Here is a 13,498-nt window from a genome sequence, read left to right on the forward strand (position 1 = left end):
GCGTTGAGTGAGGCGGGGGCGGGGGATGCGGGAGTCAGAATAGGAGGAGGAAGGACGCAGACCGACGCTGCCAGTAGCGTGCGCTCTCGTACCCTCCCGCCAGGTCGGCAGCAAGCAGAGACTGCGCCACCAGCACGGGGGCGCAGGAGCTACAGCAGCCTCGGCAGGCGCACCACGAGGGAGCTGTAACGCAGGGACCACTGCAGCAGAATGGAGACTCAGGTGGTGACCCTTTCGCCACCCCGGGCGTGTGACAGCAGAGGCCCGGAGCAAGGGTGGGAAGCGCTAGGACCGCCCACCCACTGGCTCCCCACAGCGCGCACTCCTAGCTGGCGCGGAAAGTGTGGGGCCTAGCAGGTTGTACGGAGCCTACGGAGCCTGCCAAGGGCAAAAAAGCTCTTTGCCGAGGGGGTGGGGCCTGCCTAGGGAGTGGGCGGGGCTAGTTGGTAGGGCTCACGCCGCGGTCCTGGGGCCGCGTGGAGGGCGGTGCGAGTTTCTCCTGAGGTGGAACGAACGGCACTCGAGCGCCGGTGTTCTCTGCCAGCACCCCTTACTTGCCGGCCGGCGCTTCGGCTGCAGAGTTTTGCCCAAGCTTCGAGACTTAGGGAACAGGTAACCGAGGAAGCAATCGAAGACTTGGGAGGGGTGGTGAGGGTAGAGGGGAGTTAAAGGGGCATGTGGAGAAGTTGTGGGGGAAGTCGGGGGTAGAGATTCATTAAAGCGCCTCTGGGTTGAGGGGTGTTTGGAGATAGCTTGGTACCTCCCCTCCTTGTCCTGCTCCCTTCAGAATTTTTTTAAGTCGAATTTCCAGATCTTACCCAGTCTCCACTCCTGGGACTGTTTGCAGTGAGTTAGAAGGGTATTTATGCTCTTACTGATAGTAGGTTATTTTCCAAATCCAGTGACTTTATGATTTGTTGAGGCACTAGTCATTGCCGCAGATTGCAGCTAAGGACCGACTGTTCAGTATCTGTTTTCGTAACTGTTGGCATTTTATATCGTAGGGAAGGAAGTTGTTAATATGGTTTGTCTTTTCTTCTAAAAAATAAAATTCTGTATCCACCCTCTTTTTTTTTTTTTTTTGATTTGGTCTGTCCTTGGAAGAGAGAAACGCGAGTTGGTAGAAAGGCTCAAATAGAGAAAAGGAGCACCTGGTAAGGACGGGAAAAGTGAATAATGACTGGGTGTGGCCCCGCCAGCCTCTTAAATCATCCGCTCTGTTAACATCAGGTCACTGTCTCCACTCCCCACTTCCCAGCTATTGAAGCATCTATTTAGGTTTTTTTTTTGTTTTTTGTTTTTTTGAGACAGAGTCTCTATTGCCCAGGCTGGAGTGCAGTGGCGCAATCTCGTCTCACTGCAACCTCCGCCTCCTGGGTTCAAGCGATTCTCCTGCCTCAGCCTCCCAAGGAGCTGAGATTACAGGCGCCCGCCACCGCACCCGGCTAATTTTGTATTTTTAGTAGAAATGGGGTTTCACTATGTTGACCAGGCTGGTCTTGAACTCCTGACCTCAAGTGATCCGCCTGCCTCGGCCTCCCAAAGTGCTGGGATTACAGGCGTGAGCCACTGTACCCGGCCAGAAACATCTATTTAGGCTTAAGAAATTCCCTTGAGAACTTGACTAACCTCCCAACTTAGCCAGGAAAAATGATAAGGAGACTCATGAGACAGCATTACAAAAGAATTATGAAAACCGTTACTGTGACAACTACTAATAAGCCTTCATGGAAGGAGAGGTATACGCTCTTTTGCTACCCTCCTGAAGTCTTTGGTGGGCATGCAGCTTTTCTAAATACTTTGCTAATCTTGGTAGAGATTATTCGGTTACTCAGTTGGGGGCTATCCTTATGCACAAGTCGCTGAGCTAGATAATTCATGAGAGAATTGTGTAAAAAGGTCATAATCTGGATTCTCAGGAGTTTGAAGGAAGATAATGTCTGTACACAATTACTTGGAAGATAAAGCATTACAGGGTATGTACCACAGAGACAGTAAAAACTAGATTCAATAAGAATACAGATGGAAGGGATTCTTGAGGAGTGGCTTTTGAGCTGGCCTTAAAAGACTACTTTTAGGGCATTCTCAGCAGAGTAATATAGGGCCCTCAGTAGTCTGGGTACTTTTTCTCTAGGCAGAAGTGAGCCACTAGTGGTGAAATGGAGTGATATCTCTACCAGGCCATGAGCTCAGCAATAATTTGCACAATAATCATTGGCCTTTTGCCGGGCTTTGGTTAGTAATGGGGACATAAAAAGGAGAATAAGTTTCCAAGGAGACTTTCACACTTCCAGGTCCCTCTGCCTGCATCCCACATCTCACTGGATATCCTTTTTTAATTCTTTGCATGGCTCTTTGCTTTACTTTTGTCAGGCTTATGCTCAGATATCACTGAATAAGAGAAGACTTCTTCAGCCACCTTTTCCACAATAGCATCCATGTTTCCTGTCTTTATTTTTCTTCTTGTCACTTCCTGACTTTCCTATAAAATATATTTTGTCAGTTTCTTACCTCAGACTCTGAGCTTCATGAGAGGAGAGATTTTGTTTTGCTCACTACTGTATTCCCAATTCATAGAAGACAGCCTGATGATGAGGGTGCTTAATAAATACTTGATTGGATTGAAGAGCCTCCCTGGGAGACAGATAAGAGCTGACAGTTACAACATGATTGTAAAAAGGGCTTAAAAGCAGAGTAGTACTTGGGAAACAGAGAAGGGAGAGGCCTATCTCCATGTAGGGTGGAAGAAATTGTCATGGAGAAAGTGTTATTTGCATGGCATCTGAAAAGAACCTGGGGCTTAGGTGGATGTGGCAGGAAGGGCACTCCAGGCATGCACTGGTTGATTTGGCCACAGCGTGGGGTGCATGTAGTGAGAGGCAGAAAGACTCCAAAGCTCTTTTAAGGAGAGTCACATGTCAAGATTTGTATTCCAGAAAGATACCCTAGACTGCAGAGTGGATTGAAAGGGAGAGTCTGGCCACAGGAAGTTTATTTGTTCTGTTTTAGAGGTCCAGGTGAAAGATGAGAGGGTCTGAACTGAAGCAGAGGTGGAAGAAACGGAACATGGGAGAGAGAACAGAGCTGGTAAACCTCTACTTTTAGATGGGGGATTGGAAGTAGACAGGTCAGGATACCTATCCTGATTGTAGCAATTTAGGGGTCATTCATCAGGAATAATACTGTGACTTAACTTTCACTGCCTCCTCTAGCTTCTGTGTCTGCTTCTATCTGTTTGTGCATTTATTGATGGAGCTGATGTTGTTACTGGTGGAGGGTGTCCAGGTTCTTGGCATCTTGAACAAAGAATTGGACAAAATGCACAAAGCAAAGAAAGAATGAAGCAACGAAAGCAGATATTTGTTGAAAATGAAAGTACACTCCAGTGAAGGAGTGGGTGGAGCATATGGGCTCAAGGGTCCCCTTACAGAATTTGTGGGGGTTTAAATACCCTCTAGGGTTTCCATTTAGTTACTTGGTGTACACCATGTAAACGAAGAGGATGAAGTAAAGTTACAAAGTCATTTACTTGGCATATGCCCTATGAAGAGGGTATTTCCTGTCATAGCTGAAGTGTGAATCAGCCTTTTTGTTCCCTGCCTCCAGACCCTGTTTTCCTGCCTCAGTGTATACAAGGAACTGTGTAAAACGTGGAGGACAAGACATTTCGGTTACATCATAACTCATAAAATGTTAGAACTAGGAGGAATTTCAGAGATTAGCTCAGCATCTGCTAGGGGTTGTTTTTGTAGTTGATTAAAATTGACTTTTTTATTTCATCTCTTGGATGCTTAAACTATACCCATTTTTAAGCCTCTCAGAACAATTCTGAATAGGAATTTTCAGGAGACATCCTGAAATGGAAGGGGCAATGCTACTGATTTTACATTTTTAATTGAGTCTGTTTTGCAGTTATTAATTCACTTCATTGAATAAAGACCTCCCTGGGATTAAAAAAGTCTTCTAACCAGCCTAGACTATGCTTCCTGAAGTGTAATGCAAATGAAAGAATAGTGGAAAGGTTTTCTGAGGCCTTAAAGCTGTCCTGCTTTTGTTAGGAATTAGCTTTGCATCCTTAGGTAATCAAGTAACCGCTTAGGGTGTCACTTTCCTTTTCTGTAAAATGGGAGGTTTAATCTGCAGTGGTTCTTTTTTTTTTTGAGACAGAGTCTTGCTCTGTCACCCAGGCTGGAGTGCAGTGGTGTGATCTGGGCTCACTGCAAGCTCCACCTCCCGGGTTCACGCCGTTCTCCTGCCTCAGCCTCCCAAGTAGCTGGGACTACAGCCGCCCGCCACCACGCCCGGCTAATTTTTTGTATTTTTAGTAGAGACGGGGTTTCACCGTGTTAGCCAGGATGGTCTTGATCTCCTGACCTCGTGATCCACCCTCCTCGGCCTCCCAAAGTGCTGGGATTACAGGCGTGAGCCACCGTGCCCGGATTTATTTATTTTTTTTTGAGAGGGAGTCTCACTCTGTCACCCAGGCTGGAGTTCAGCGGCGCAATCTCAGCTCACTGCCATCTCCACCTCCCGGATTCAAGTGATTCTCCTGCCTCAGCCTTCTGAATAGCTGGGACTACAGGCGTGTACTACCATGCCCAGCTAAGCCTGTAATCCCAGCACTTTGGGAGGCCGAGGCGGGCAGATCAGGAGATCAAGAGATCGAGGTCATCCTGGCCAACATGATGAAACCCCGTCTCTACTAAAAATGCAGTGGTTCTTAATTTGGGTTGCACACTGTAATCTCCTGGAATGCTTTAAAAAGTCCTGATGCTTAAATAGTACCTCTAGAGCTTCTGATTTTATTGTTCTGGGGTGAATCCTGGGTTTTCTTTTCTTTAAAACCTCCCAGTGATTCCAGTGTGCAGGTAGGTCCCACTCAAAGAAAGGGGGAAAAAAGCCTTAATAATGGGCTAACTGAATTGTACTTCTGTGGGTAGATTTGCTCCTCAAATCACAGTGCACAAATAGGGTAAGCTTGACATTAATTGTGGAGTTGTTGCTATATAGGAAGCACTGTGCTAGACAGTAGGGAGGATAAAATCTCTACTTAATAGACAGTAGGGAGGATAAAATCTCTACTTAACACAGTCAGAACCAACAAACAGCCAGGTGCAGTGGTTTATGCCTGTAATCCCAGCACGTTGGGAGGCTGAGGAAGGCACATCACCTAAGGCCAGGAGTTCAAGAGTAGCTTTGTCAACATGGTGAAACCGTATCTCTACTAAAAATACAAAAATTAGCCGGGTTTGGTGGCGGGCACCAGTAATCCCAGCTACACTGGAGGCTGAGGCAGAAGAATTGCTTGAACCTGGGAGGTGGAGGTTGCAGTGAGCCGAGATCGCGCCAATGCACTGCAGCCTGGGCGACAGAGACTACATTTCGAGGGGCGGGCCGGGGGAGGGAAACAAACAAACAACAAACTAAAAACGTAGGTGAAACTCCTCTCCTTTGGAGAAGGTCCATTTCCCAAAAGTGGTATTCTCTTTATTTCTTTAAAAACTGATGAGTGTGGTAACATGTATCACCTGATTTTTTTTTTTTTTTTTTTTTTAATCTATGTGTTTTAACAGGAGGATCTTTCCAAGAGCAATGTGGGATGAAGTGACTGTTGTGGTTGCTGGGGACTTAAACTGGCTTTTATGGTAAAAGGGGATGTAGCAAGTCAGGGAGGCAGAGGGAAAGACTGGTATTCAAGAAATGACTATAGTGAGTCAGGAAAATAGGGTGCAACCATCTTAAAAGGGCTCTGAGTAAATAGGGAGTTTGGATTTAATTCAATTAGCGAAGAGGGAAGATGAAGAGAGTAGCAGAATTAAAACTGTGCTTTAGAATGAGTAATGTGGAGCCATAAATTAAACAGGAAGAACAAGGGATACCACAAAGTTTGCAGTTAATCAGAAGTGAGGTGAAAAAGGACTGAGCTGGATTATGGTACAGAAATTGCAAAGAAAGTGACATTTAGAAGGAAGGCATTGATCAGTGCTCTCTGGCTCCTAGCACAGTGCCTAGAATGCTCAATATTGGTTGAATGAGTGACTCAGTGAAATTGGGCCATATGAAGTAGAGAAAGATTTGGAACATGAGGAAATATAGAAAGCACTAGAACTCAAGAGTTTTTTTTTTTATTCAAGAGTTTGATGTATTGAAAAAGGAATGAGGCAGTGTGAGTTAACTCAACCACAGTCTCACTTGTAGGTCGTTTCTTTCATGATGTATTTACCAGGATCCAGGGACTCTCTCTGAGCTCTGCAGGAGAAGAAAATGAATTTATCAGCTCCTCTGTGTACAGGGGAATGAATTCATGAAAACTAAACTTAAAGAGATAGGTTTGTAGACTGGAATGCCATATAATTATTAAATGTGTCAACAAACTAGGAAACTTTTCTGTCAAGGGTGGTACATTCGCTAATGATAGCAATTCATACACCCAAAGATTGCTTGATTAAAAATGGAAATTTAGAATCAGTAAAGTTTGTTATTTTTCAAGAGCTATTCCATGAAGCCGTGCTAGCTGGTATCCTCTTTTTTTAGAGTGAGTTTTCCAAACTTTTCCAGGGCCCACCTCCAAAGATTCTAGTATAGTAGGTTTGAGGGCTTGAAGAAAGCCTAGGACTGTGTGTTTAGCAGATCCTCCGGTAAATTCTCATGATCAGGAAAGTCTGGTAAACTTTACCTGGAATTGTTTTTAATCTTTAAGTAGTGGCAGATCCTGGACTGGAGTGCAGCCCAGTGGTTTTGAGTAGGGCTAGTGGGCTCTTGTAATTGTTTCTTAGAGTGAAAGGTGTGACCCCTTCTGCTCAGCAGTTTGGATACTTGGGAGATACGCTTTCTCTAGGCTCAGCATATGTCTTAGTGACTCAGCAGTTGAAACAAGTCCATTTGGATATTTTCCTGCTTTTTTAATGTAGAGAGCTGGAATAAGCTTGGCTCTTAAAATAAATACAGTTACTGTATGAACTTTATTTTAAGGTAACTAAATAATAGATAAGAGAAATTGATTCCTGGTGGAATTCCAATTAATAAAACAGAAAGAATGATAAAATTTGTATACCACCATTTTGCAATTCATAATGGAAAAATGGATGTAGGTGGTGATCATCAGTGACTGCTAAAATCATTAGGTGAAAACTGATGGACGCTTTATACTTAATGAAATAGACCAACACCTGAACCCATGACCAGCCTGATCAATACCAAGAGGGAGACTTTATGTTCATCGTGATATAATGCAGAAGGAAAGAGAGAGCATCCTTTTAAGTATTCTTGAAAAAAAAGAAAATCAAACCCTAATCTAAGCCTCTAGTTTACCTGTTTATTGGAAATACACCCAGTGAATAGAGGAATATGTTAAACCATATCTCAGGTATAAATCAGTCAAATCCAGAATACGGGAAATTGTATAGCTTTGCTACTTTCAAAGTATGGTTTACAAATCAGTTGATGTCTCCTGAGACCTTGATAAAAATGCAAATTCTCAGATTCTGTCTGCGGCTAACTGATTCAAAATCTGCATTTTAACAAGATTCCTAGGTAATTCTCTTGTACCTAAAGTTTAAGAAGCATTGTACAGGGCACTGACCTAGTTTTTTAGACAAATAGACAGAAAAAAGAAAAAAAAGGAAAACGATTACAGTTTAAAAGAAAGTAAAATGTCATGTATTTTTTATATCTTGATTTGAACAAATTAACTGTAAAAACATTTATGTGATAAGTAAAAAATGTGAATGTTCTATATAAGAGGATGGTATAGAGTTATTGTTAAAATTATAGATGCAATGTTATTGTGATTTTTTTTAAAAGCCCTTAACTCTCAGAGAAGATACATACTGAAGAGTTTAAAACAATCTGAAGCATGGGAGTAGAAAAGTATAAAGTACAATAGTCATATACTGATAATTTTGAAGCTGAGTAGTGGGTATATGGGGATTTAGTATACTGACTTTTGTGTATGTAAGTATAGTAAATGTAAGTATTAAAAAAAGGCATGGAGTTGTAGTTTAAAATGGCAGCATTAAAGATGATAAATCAACTTTTAGTGTTCAAGCAGCTATGAAGGAAAACTCAAATATGGAGGCCTGCAAGGATAAATTTACAAAATGAATAATGTAAAACTATGAAACCCAAAGGGAGGGATTGAAACCAACTTTGCAAAAATCATAACTGAGAAAATTATGACAGTGAAAGATATCAGACCTAACTGATCCCATCTTGCTTCTAACCTCTAAACTGTCCTTGTTCATTCTTGGGCGTGAAACCACCTTTGCAAAATTATGACTGAAACAGCGAAAGAGATCTAAACTAACTGTGACTCCATCTTCCTTCTAACCTTTAAGCTGTCCTTGTTCATTCCTGGGCATAGACTGAACTAACTTTGGGAGGAACTTAGTTTATGGTTTAAAACAAAGATGGTAACAGACTTTCCCAAAACAAACCTCCTCCTTGCTTGGGGACTAGACTGCCATTGTAGGACTAAGAAATTATTCACAAGATTAGAAATTATAGTTTAGGAGTCATGCAGCTGGAGGCTACAAGATTCTGACCCTCCCTAAACCGAAGATCAGTGCTTGAAATATTTTGCAGACCCTGCCGTTGATGGATCAGGGGGCACTACCCAGAGTGATTAACTGACTCTTCTGATCTTGTGGCCTCCACCCAGGAACGGACTCCGCAGAAGAGAACAGCTTTGACTTCCTATGATTTCATCCCGGAGCCAACCAATCTGCACTTCCAATTCACTGGCCCCCTACCCACCAAATTAACCTTAAAATCTCTCATCTCCAGCCAGGCGCAGTGGCTCACTCCTGTAGTCCCAACACTTTGGGAAGCCAAAGCAGGTGGATCACCTGAAGTCAAGAGTTCAAGACCAGCCTGACCAACATGAAGAAACCCCGTCTCTACTAAAAATATAAAATTAGATAGGCATGGTGGTGCATGCCTGTAATCTCAACTACTCGGGAGGCTGAGGCAGGAGAATTGCTTGAACCTGGGAGGTGGAGGTTGCAGTGAGCTGAGACCGCACCATTACACTCCACCCTGGGCAACAAGAGTGACACTCCATCTCAAAAAAATCTCCAAGTTTTCGGGGAGACTGATTTAAGGAGTAATAAAACTCTGGTCTCCTGCACAGCCAGCTCTGTGTGAATTACTCTTTCTATATTGCAATTCCCCTGTCTTGATAAATCAGCTCTGTCCAGACAACAGGCATGGTGAACCCCTTGGGCAGTTACAAAATCATATCTGAAAATGTTCTCAGTATCATAGCCATTATGTCAAATCAAATGCCATATATTCTACTTGGGTAATTCACAGAAAACAGGAAACAATGTTTCATTACAAAAAGATGTTGAATATATGATTTGCTTCTGGGGCCTTAAATGTAGAAGGACATTAAAATTGGCCATCATTGGCAGTGTGTCATTGGCTGGGCGCCGTGGCTCATGCCTATAATCCTAGCACTTTGGAAGGCTGAGTCAGGCGGATCACTTGAGGTCAGGAGTTTGAGACCAAGCTGGCCAACATGGTGAAACCCCGTCTCTCCTAAAAAAATTCAAAAATAAGTCCTGTAATCCCAGCTACTTAGGAGGCTGAGACAGGAGAATCACTTAAGCAAGGGAGGGAGGTTACAGTGAGCCACAATTGTGCCACCTGGGTGACGGAGCAAGACTTCATCTGAAAAAATAAATAAATAAATAATTTAAAAAATTAAATTGGCTGTCTAAAAGTGCAGTGCCTTGTTACTGCTATTCCTTGTAAATGAATTAAAACTTGGACTGCCACATCCTGAGTGTTACGTAGATTTACAGCAGTTACAGTTATCTCACCTTTAAGGCAAATATTTTTAAGTTGCTAAGGCTAGTTTGTATAATTTTAAACCTCAAAGATGAGACCTATGAAGTCCTTGATTCTACATGTGTATTTTAACTCAACTACTACTTAGTTGCTAAGACTTCCACCAGAACGGTTCTCTCAATACTCTTAACATTTGCTGTTAGAATCACCTGGGAAGCTTCTAAAACTGACTCTTGCCCAATCCTCACCCCAAGAGATCTGGATTGATTGGTTCAGTTCAGTGATTCTCAGAACTTAGCATACATAAGAATTATCTGGAAGGCTTCTTAAAACACCAGTACTGGGCTCACCCACAGTTTCTTTTTTCTTTAGGTCTGTGGTGGAACTCACAGTTTGCATTTCTACCAAGTTCTGAGTGATGCTGCTGCAGACAGCACTCTTTGAGAACCATTGCTCTAGGTTTTTAAGCTACCTAAGTGATTCTAATGGCAGCCAGGGTTGAGAACTGAGAGGCGCTTGCTTTGTAGTGTTGGCCCTGTGATAAAGTGAGCTGGGAGTTTTCAGCCTTTTGGTCCAAAGAACTGCGTATATTCAAATTGTAGACAGTAAAATTGATATAAAGAAGTAGCACCTTGTTGGTTTTAGGTGGTGTTCCTTCACCATTAATGTGGCAGACTAAGAGGGGTGACATTAATGACGAGGCAAGAAACCCTGGTGAAGAGTAGAGCAGCTGTGTGAAGTACTGTGACTTGCATAATTTTGTAAGGAGGGCAAGTGAGAGTGAGTGGATTCAGAAATGAGACTGAGCTGATGGAGCCAAAACCAAAGCCACTCCTCTGACTTCCTCCAGGTGGACTGGAGGACATATAGTTTCTGTCTTGGGTTCACAGGCTTAAATGAGGCTCAGTATTATCAGCGGGAAAAGAGATGTAAAGAGTGTGCATTATAATCATCACTACAGTTGAATGCAGACTTCTATTGGAAGAACTCTAGCGTAGGGAACCCTGTTTTTACATTGCCAGCTCAGTTCTCATAGTATAATCAGAGGATTCAAAAGTTCATTACAACTTGCATGTATGATGTCACTCCTGTCCCCAAAATTGAAGAGTACAGGTTTATCGTAACTTTAATGATTTCAGCTGTTTTCCTCTGAATTTTTTTTTCTTGGACAGGCTTCTTTCGAGTCTCATCAAACGACCATTCCCATTTCTAAAAGGGAGACATTAGACTAGATCTCAGGGATTCTTCCTAACACTCACATGCTAAGATAAATCATTTAAAGTCTTAAAGTATATATGACTAATGATGATGTGAAAAAGAAAGATTTTTTTTTTTTATGTTTTTATGTTGATATGAAAAAGAAAGATTTCTTCTCCTCATCAGTCTGGATGTGGGACAGTAGTAGTGGGTGAGGGAGTTGAAGCCATCATTATCTTACCTGCCAAAGATGTGTGTGTGTGAGAAATTCAACAGTTACTTGTCAAATGTTTATTTCTCCATGTTTTGCTTTCCAAAAGTATTTTAAATCAACTATGCTACTTAAGGGATGCAGTTTTATATTTTGCTTTAAAGTGTTGATTTCTTTTTTATGTGTGATCCAGTAAATCTTAATCATTAATAGTGCCTTTCAGAATTTGGCTACTCATCTGGTATAACTATTTCTGATGGCTGGGAATAAAGGAAGAGGACGTGCTGCTTATACCTTTAATATTGAGGCTGTTGGATTTAGCAAAGGCGAAAAGTTACCTGATGTAGTGTTGAAACCACCCCCACTATTTCCTGTAAGTATATGAACTGTTGAATTCTCATAGTGTGTTTTTTCATTTTTCAGAGAATATTAAATTCTATATAGGACTTGATATATGATTATAGTATCCTCAAGTATAAGAAAGTAAAGGAGAGTGTGTTTCACTTACCTTTAAATATTTTCATGATCTGCTTTCTTAAAATAAAGAAAACAAAACTGTATACATCTTTCTATTAATATATTTAGTACTATGTGAACCAGTAAAGAATTAGTTTTCAATTCTTACAACTCCTGTTGGTGTTACTGATAAATTCCAGTATGAAAATAATAGTTTTAAAAGTCATTAGGTTTTATAATGGTTCTAAGTTCCCACCCTACCGCACCTTCACTTAATGATTTTCTTCTCGTCTTGTATCTATAGAACTTAAGTTTGCTCCTTAGTATGCCACTTGACTTTGTCCCCCACTGAACTTTTTTTGCTTATTTTAGTGTTGTTTTAAAATTTAGTGAGTATGCTGCAAGCTAAATTTGCATAATATGTAATGTTTTCACTTTATGTTTAGTTTAGAATGTATCCAGGGATCTAGATATCTCACACACAAGGGGTCTCCGCTTTTTGCTGTTGATATTTTACCTTTTTGATATTCAGCGCAGCATAAAAACAAAGACAAATATCTCAGGTATTGGCATAATGTCACTTTACAGTGATTTTTAAAACAAGCTCTTTTCCATATGTGAGATTACTTCTAAACACTGGGGATGTTAGTACATAGTATTTCTTTATGCTTGGAATGAAATTAAAATTCCTTACTACTGGGTAAAAGGCTCTTCCTGATCTCTCCGTTCTGATGTCTCTCTGACTCTTTCTACCACTGTCCTTCTCATTCCCCAGCTACGCGGGCCTCCTTGTGTCCTCAGGCCTTTGGGCCTGCTGGTTCCCTACCATCTCTTCTCTTTGCATGGATAGCTCCCTGATTTTATCCCAATCTCTACTCAAATGTGACTTCCCCAAGAGGCCACGCGTGCTCACCCTGTGTAGACTGCACCTCCATCCTCCCTGCACTGTCAGTCACTTTGCCTTTACCCACCTTCGTTTATTTTTATGTCATTTATCACTATGTGAAATTGTATGTCACCTCATTTGTTTACTAATTTGTTGTGTGTTTCTCTCCTAGAATGTAAGTTCCCTGTGGGCAGGGACTTTGACTTGTTTATCATGGTATCTTCTATAGTCTAACCATGTTGGGTACTCAATAAGTAGTTGCAGCATGAATGTATATATTCCTAATCAAATTTTGAGAATGTACCTTATCTTTATTCTCTGAAACCAGAAATGTCTTTACTATGTACCCTGGAGATCCCCTTGTTAATGAATATATTTGTGTAAATATATACACACATACAAATGCATATTTGTGTATATGTATATGTGTGTATAATTTTAAAAACTTGAAATGCAGCTTCAAACTCTATCTTGCCATTTATTCATTCTATGGGCTTATAAATTATTCACTTCTCAATTTCTTCACTGTAAAAGGAGAAATATTGGTAGTCCTTTCAATGAGATAATGGATATTGGATATTGAATATATCATAGTAACCATATACTAAATTATAGCTGCTGCTTTTTTATTTATTTTTTCCCAATAACACCACCACTAGTTGAGGTTAATAAGGACCTAAAGCAGCTGCCCTCATTTGGGTACCTTAGTTTTTCTTTTTCTTTTTCTTTTTTTTTTTGGTATGTTAATTTTTTTTTTTTTTTTTTTTTTGGTGAGACGGACTCTCGCTCTGTCACCCAGGCTGGAGTGCAGTGGCACGATCTTGGCTCACTGCAAGCTTCGCCTCCTGGGTTCACGCCATTCTCCTGCCTCAGCCTCCCGAGTAGCTGGGATTACAGGTGTCCACCACCACACCTGGCTAATTTTTTTTTCTTTGTATTTTTAGTAGAGACGGGGT

General features: G+C 41.5%; 1 protein-coding gene across 20 annotated transcripts in view; it reads left to right on the plus strand.

Moving 5' to 3' along the window:
- Positions 1-13,498, plus strand: part of POLR3G (RNA polymerase III subunit G) — a 42,203-nt gene that overhangs the window by 1,045 nt on the left and 27,660 nt on the right. For 3 of the 20 annotated variants that reach the window (XR_012413859.1, XM_005557353.5, XM_045394010.3), the window contains exons 1-2: positions 89-612; positions 11,414-11,573. Coding sequence is in view for 17 of the 20 variants with exons in the window: in XM_005557353.5 (XP_005557410.1) it covers positions 11,457-11,573 (117 nt within the window). In the remaining 3 variants the exon portion in view is untranslated. Of the gene's footprint in view, positions 1-88; positions 613-1,104; positions 1,155-3,014; positions 3,088-11,413; positions 11,574-13,498 lie in introns of those variants that run through there. The other 17 variants (XR_012413861.1, XM_005557357.5, XM_073993812.1 and 14 more) reach the window with 9 other exon arrangements.

Source organism: Macaca fascicularis, chromosome 6 (genome assembly GCF_037993035.2).
Source record: "Macaca fascicularis isolate 582-1 chromosome 6, T2T-MFA8v1.1".
NCBI classification, from domain to species: domain Eukaryota; kingdom Metazoa; phylum Chordata; class Mammalia; order Primates; family Cercopithecidae; genus Macaca; species Macaca fascicularis.